The sequence below is a fragment of the Megalops cyprinoides genome, chromosome 2 (genome assembly GCF_013368585.1).
Source record: "Megalops cyprinoides isolate fMegCyp1 chromosome 2, fMegCyp1.pri, whole genome shotgun sequence".
In the NCBI taxonomy this organism is placed as follows: Eukaryota; Metazoa; Chordata; class Actinopteri; order Elopiformes; family Megalopidae; genus Megalops; species Megalops cyprinoides.
In genome coordinates, this window is record NC_050584.1 from 66,672,164 (window position 1) to 66,679,541 (window position 7,378).

The following is a 7,378-nucleotide window of genomic DNA, read 5'->3' on the forward strand; positions in this document are numbered from 1 at the left end:
GCTCAGGAGCTACAGTATGTGGAGCTGCAGCATCCCCTCTCAGTCCTGTGAGCTCAGGAGCTGCAGTATGTGGGGCTGAAGCATCCCCTCTCAGCCCTGTGAGCTCAGGAGCTACAGTATGTGGAGCTGCAGCATCCCCTCTCAGTCCTGTGAGCTCAGGAGCTCTGTGGAGCTGAAGCATCCCCTCTCAGTCCTGTGAGCTCAGGAGCTGTGTGGAGCTGAAGCATCCCCTCTCAGTCCTGTGAGCTCAGGAGCTGCAGTATGTGGGGCTGAAGCATCCCCTCTCAGCCCTGTGAGCTCAGGAGCTACAGTATGTGGAGCTGCAGCATCCCCTCTCAGTCCTGTGAGCTCAGGAGCTCTGTGGAGCTGAAGCATCCCCTCTCAGTCCTGTGAGCTCAGGAGCTGTGTGGAGCTGAAGCATCCCCTCTCAGTCCTGTGAGCTCAAGAGCTGCAGTATGTGGAGCTGCAGCATCCCCTCTCAGCCCCGTGTAGATGATGCAGGCGCAAAATGCATCAATCGCCCTCTGCCCATGATACCCTCCATCGCAGAACAGAGTGCAGACACCTGAGAAATGCTCTTAAAAAACAGATGCCTGTTTACCTCTTATGAAAAAACAATATTCTGATCATGGGAAAAAGCACAAAACTGAGGTGTTGCTTAAAGATGGATTAAAAGTACAGGAGGCACAGCAGTTAGGAACATGTGTTCGGCCTCATTAAGAAATGTCGTCTTGATTCCTGGCAAATAATGAAAGCTGACACACCTCATGGGGGTGCACACTGTCTCCTCGTATAGAGGCTACCCACCTTCCTCTGAGCTTTGAGCGCTGATCGCGATATTCTGTATTTCCATGTGGCTCGGGTTTCACGGCCGCATTATAACAGCTCTCTGTCAGATGTGCTCTCTATTGTATTCGCATCCCATAACAGCAGGAGCTGGAAATTTTCCGTCTGGTTGGCATGGAAACACTAGTACAGTGTTGAGGGCAGCACTTTTGGGGGTTCTTGTTCCAAAAATACCTGCGTCGTGTCTAAAAGTGGAACTGGAGGGCCACTGCTGAGGGGTACCCCCGCTGCCCTGCTGCACCAATCAGAGTGCACAAACCGTCCGAGGCGGAACGCGTAACGTTGTGCGAGAGAGGGGGAAAAGGAAGACGGGCACACAGTCAGATATGCACAGTGCAGTTAGATTGAATCTGGCCCTGACACTCTTCTGAGAATCGTTCAGCCGTGACAGCGGTCTCGTCGGCCCTCTTAGAGGCTGACTCACACACAAATATATCTGTATGGATTTGTCCCTGTGTGGAGCCATATTCACCACGAATCTGCCGCTCTGATGGTAAACCTGCATATTCCCACCACGGCAGCCCTTCTCTTCCTGTGGTGGGGTCAATAGTGTGGCTGTGCTCTGATCTCATTCCTTTTCCTACCCAGCGGGTATGTTGTTGGGCTCCTCTCTGACACCGGGAGGTTGTGAGGTCGATCCCCAGCCCCCTCTCCTACCAGGCTGTGGGTAGAGAGCGTTTAGCCCCCTCTACAGCAGGTGCTATTTTTGCACCTTGTTTTGTGCTGTTCTAGCCTGAGCCCTGCCGGTATGAGCTACCGTGGCAGTTCATTTGGCCTGTTTCACAAATTACACAACATCTCTCACGCATAATTGGAAACATTTTGGCGGTGGAGAGAAAAAAAAAATCTTACAAGCTTTAAAAAAAAGTCAGCATTTCTTGTATCTCCAACAAAATGTTGCAGTCAGTGTGTGTCAGTCAGCTGGATATGTAAAACAGAAGTAGGTAAAGCTGCAGGCCTCCAGAGCACAGAGGAACGAGGAGATAAACTGGTCCGGTGGCAGCAGCAAACCCACAACATCGAGCTGGATTACGCCTGCGTTTAAAACGTTTACTGCGGAGGCTTTAGCTGCGCTGCTGCTCCTCTCGGGCTCCATCGGTAAGCAAACAGCAGAGCATTTTCATCCAATTTTAAAAAGAGAAATAAAGAAATTCCAAAGCTGAATCTGAAAAATATGATTAGGTTAGGTGTCTGGGTGACACTTCTGGTCTACACAGGCAGGTTTATTTAGAGCTGGCTGTTAGCTGGCTTCTAAGGTCCAAAGGCCATAATCACTTGAAAATGGACTGTCCAGTCACGTCCATCCTCAGCTAAAAGCAAGCTGGTGTGTGTATACATGCTGTTGATCACAGCTATAACAGAAAAAAAGACACAGGCATGGGAGCATTTGCTTACTGACACAAGCAGAATTTTAACCCCTGACCAGAAGTTCATCCCATGTTTCTCCAAGTCCTCAGTTGTGAGAGGAAAATAGAGGGTTTATTATTATATTTCTCTAGCATTCGCGGACGTGTCCTCCCTGCCGGCCTGAAGAGTCGGATTGTCAAACGCGCATTGACACGCACATCTAAGCTTGCGATGAGAGCGGCGTTTGATCGAGTCACCCGGTGAAAACGGCGCTCACGTTAGCGCCCCAAACCCCCCCCGGCGGCATCCTGCGCTCGCCTCTTCCAGCTGGTCTCACATCTGCACGCACAACAAGTGCCCCCTCTCCTGCGTTAAAAACCCCTGCTGAAACAATGCGTTCATTCCAACGCAATCCTTACTATCGCGACACGCCCTCTCGCCCCCTCTCCTGCGTTAAAAACCCCTGCTGTAACAATGCGTTCATTCCAACGCAATCCTTACTATCGCGACACGTCCTCTCGCCTCCTCTCCTGCGTTAAAAACCCCTGCTGTAACAATGCGTTCATTCCAACGCAATCCTTACTATCGCGACACGTCCTCTCGCCCCCTCTCCTGCGTTAAAAACCCCTGCTGTAACAATGCGTTCATTCCAACGCAATCCTTACTATCGCGACACGCCCTCTCACCTCCTCTCCTGCGTTAAAAACCCCTGCTGTAACAATGCGTTCATTCCAACGCAATCCTTACTATCGCGACACGTCACTGGCGACAACGCCGGTCCGCCTCCAACGCTGCATTTCGTTTTACGGTGAAGGAAGACCTTTATTAGTCTCGCAAATTAAAACAAGCACTGCGATGCATCAAATTAAATGGCATCAAATGTAATATTGAATTTTAAAATGTCACATTAATTTCAGTACTCAGGAAAGAAATCTTTCAGTATCTGATACATCTGCATTAAAATCTTTTTTTCTTTCTTTCTTTCTTTTTTGAGGAAGCGAAACGATTGCGTAGGCCGTGGCGGATCTGGGGAGCTGTGACATTACCATTATCGTTATTAAACGGTACATGTCCTATATCGAACTGTACACAGACAAGATGAGCCTTTTCTAAAAAATTCGCCGTGCAGCGTTCTTGTGGGACACGGTTTGACAAATGGTTATTTCATTGGTGCTAAACGGCCATCCTCTCCTTCGCGGGGCTGTTCCGGCGACGCGCTCGGCAGGGCTGCGGTCTCCGAGGAGACTGGATCTCTGAGAACGGCCTGTAACTCAGGCGACGCTGAGCGATTAACGTTTAATTGAACTGAATTGAATTGTTCCGTTAACCGTAAACGGCTGTTCGACACTAATATACAGGGTGTTTTTAACCACACACACACACACAAACACACCCACACACATCATCTCTGCGAATTTGATCCACCCCCGCGTGCCCTGTACATGCTTGATCACACCGCAAATCTAATTTGGATTAACGCCATCCTTGTGAAGCTGCACCCTCCTATTTCAATTGTGTGCACATTTATACTCGCGGGAATCCACACAGCTACACTAGAAAGTGCCTTCTTCCCCCTTAAAATCGCGTGATTAAAAGTGAAATGAAAACGATTCGTTAAAATGAAAACGTTTGTTTCGGTGGTGAAATTGAACTGGAATGCCCGACGGGAGAGAGGGTGGTAAACGCATTTCGATACAGACCGAGCATCCTTCCTCCTGCTACCCTCGTCGTTTCCGCTAGGCTGCGTTTTACTGATGGAGGAGAGAGAGCGTACGGCCAAGTGTGAGAGAGAGAGAGAGAGAGAGAGAGAGAGAGAGAGAGAAGGGAAAGAGGGGGGACACGAGAGCGAGCAGTTAGTTGGGAGAGGAGGAGAGGAGAATAGCGAAGCGAAGAGAAAGACTGGCCACGAAGGACCCCCCGGGGGAACAGTATGTGATGCGAAGCATAAACAAAATCGATGCCTGATTTCAGGTCGGGTTCGCCTCAGAGAGGGAGAATATATAAAGGAATCTCCCCCCAAACAATCAAGAACTAACAGCAGGACGTAAAGGGAAGTAGGGCGCACACTGCCGAGACTGACGAATAAAGGAGCCGCTGGAGCGCACGTAACGAGGCGGAGAAGCAGAGAATGCGCTGAATTCCGCCGGAGATTTCGGCCCGTCCGAGCGATGCTTTCGGAACCGGCGGAGCCGCGGGTACGGCGCTGAGCGGGAGCTCCGAGGGCAGAGGCGGCGCACAGCACTGCAAACCGCGGCGTAAAGGGTCGGAACAGTGGGGCTGGGGGTGATCCAACGTGTCTTTTGTCCCTTTTGCCTGGCGAAAACTGCACAAACTTTCCAAATGGCACTGGTGATGGAACCTGTTAGCAAATGGAACCCGAGTCAGGTGGTGGACTGGATGAAAGGTACGTACGACGCGCTCTTACACCTGCTGTGTGCTACTCGGATACAAACGAACAGATCTGCGTACCGTAATTAGATGTAGAAAGATATCTTGTCACCAGTTACGATCAGTAGTATCTTTCGAGATGCCTCTGGAGCCCAGAGCTGACAGGATCAAAAGGGGGGATTGTCCGCGTGTCTGTGAGGATTGCTTTTCAAAAGGACATGAAAAATTCATAAAGGGATGATTGATTATTAAACGGTTAGTCCATACTTACAGGCCAGCCCATTGTAATGGCAGCGAGGCGCCGGTGCGTGCCACTGCGTTTACCAGACGGTAAACACCAAACAGGTGTTTAACACGTAGTAATAATGCGTTATAAATCAACACATCAACAAAGCAGTGAAAGACAAGCGCTCTCCGCGCAGATTGCATTTTCAAGCTACAGCCTCTGTTCGTCTCAGCAGTTATTTGGCGTTATAATGCCCGTTTTGCTCACTGTGTGTACTGCACATGTACATACATGCACGCACAGAGCGATTTAAAGAGCATTTAAAAGGTAGCGTGCCCGACAGCAGCGTAGTTCGCTTCAGCTGACGGCTGTAACGTGCGCGGGGGGGAGCGCGCACTCCGCCGCGCAGGTGCTGAACACCGACGCTCGCTTCGCGATTGAAAACACGACCTGAGCGCTACACGATCTGCGCACTACACATGTTTCGCTCGGTAGTGACGCCATGCCCTGTGTGGGAGTTTTTATACAAGTGGCAACCTTACCACAGCGACAGCTTTAGAGAGCCGGACGCGCTCAGCGGACGGAGACCAGGAGCGTTTATGGTGCTCACGAAACACTCTGGGTGTGCAAACAGCGTTTGCATTTCAGCCTTGACATATGTTGTCTATTTAAAACTTACGCCATTAGTTTTGTAGAAAAGGCTTGTAGAATCCCAAGAGTTTGGCATCGGCACATCTAGAATTTACTAGGTGTAAGAAACCTGTTTGGCATTATATTTTACGCTGTTATTTGTGGGGAAAAAAGTTGCACTAACTCACGTAGATGAAATAGCCAATCAGGCGGTAATGTACCGCAAACTGCTGCTATTGTAACACATTTCACGAATAAAACAGTGGAATTAAGTGAAACTCCGGTTATTAGATTTTGTTTGTTTTAACACATGCGTTTACCATCATTACAGTCAGATTGTCTTACAATGAGCCAGCATGGAGAACAGGCAAATATGTGTGCGACACTAACCTTCAAGCAGTTCTCCTAAGCCAGCACTTAACGTTGTCACAATGTTGCCACTGCGTTCCCAGATCGCTGCCCTCTGTGATAGTATGGAGCATCGGGAGGCCTGTTCACCTCGTTTTAAGCACAGCATTTGCAAATATTTTATTCACCATAAAGCATAAGCTGTCGTAGTTTTAATGTATGCTTCCGATGACCCCCCCAACCCTCCGTGTGGCAGTCTAGCGGGCAGCCCGTGTCCCAGCATGCCTGGGGTGACACCAGCGATGGTGATGCTGGCCTCACTGCGGGTCTCTCAGCTCCTTATGCTCGGAGAGACTGAGAGATCGCTGCATCTCTCCAGACATAAGGGAATATTCCATTACCGAAGCCTTGAGGGAGTAATTGATTGCATTATCAGTCCAGAACACGTCGCTGCGTCTGACTCCAGTGAGTCCAGTCTCTGTCAGGCGGGCACGGGCTGAGTGGGTACCGGGCCTCGGGCCGGCTTTGGACCGGCCTTGCTGTGCTCAGGGTGTGGTCCCACCGTATGCTGCAGTAGTGTAGAGTGGAGGAGGAGGGTCTGGATTCTGCATTTGGAGCGTTTTTAGGCCGTTGAGTAAAGTTCTGCATCACTCTCAGAAATAACCATCTGTGTAAGCTGTGAAATGTGAGTCACTCCGGGTAAGACTGACAGCTTGAAAACAAACAAGTGCATCTCAGAGGGAGAGGCGTCCTGTTCCAGAGAGGAGCACGGCCTCACCCTGCAGTGAGCAGAGACATCTTTACTCACTCTATACTCACCCTGCAGTGAGCAGAGACATCCTTACTCAGGCTGTACTCACCCTGCAGTGAGCAGAGACATCCTTACTCACTCTATACTCACCCTGCAGTGAGCAGAGACATCCATACTCACTCTATACTCACCCTGCAGTGAGCAGAGACATCCTTACTCAGGCTGTACTCACCCTGCAGTGAGCAGAGACATCCTTACTCACTCTATACTCACCCTGCAGTGAGCAGGGACATCCTTACTCACTCTATACTCACCCTGCAGTGAGCAGAGACATCCTTACTCAGGCTGTACTCACCCTGCAGTGAGCAGAGACATCCTTACTCACTCTATACTCACCCTGCAGTGAGCAGAGACATCCTTACTCAGGCTGTACTCACCCTGCAGTGAGCAGAGACATCCTTCCTCACTCTATACTCACCCTGCAGTGAGCAGAGACATCCTTACTCACTCTATACTCACCCTGCAGTGAGCAGAGACATCCTTACTCAGACTGTACTCACCCTGCAGTGAGCAGAGACATCCTTACTCAGACTTAACTCACCCTGCAGTGAGCAGAGACATCCTTACTCAGGCTGTTCTCACCCTGCAGTGAGCAGAGACATCCTTACTCATCTATACTCACCCTGCAGTGAGCAGAGACATCCTTACTCACACACACACACACACACACACACACTCACTCACACACACACACACACACACACTCTCTCTCTCACACACACACACACACACACACACTCTCTCTCTCACACACACACACACACACTCTCTCTCACACACAC

At 50.1% G+C, this 7,378-nt stretch overlaps 1 protein-coding gene across 1 annotated transcript in view; it reads left to right on the plus strand.

The window, feature by feature from the left end:
- Positions 1 to 4,033: 4,033 nt before the first annotated feature.
- cnksr2a (connector enhancer of kinase suppressor of Ras 2a) overlaps positions 4,034 to 7,378 on the plus strand; it is a 99,366-nt gene continuing 96,021 nt past the window's right edge. The window contains exon 1 of the mRNA XM_036520872.1: positions 4,034 to 4,597. Coding sequence (XP_036376765.1) covers positions 4,534 to 4,597 — 64 coding nt within the window. The 5' untranslated portion in view covers positions 4,034 to 4,533. The remainder of the gene's footprint in view (positions 4,598 to 7,378) is intronic.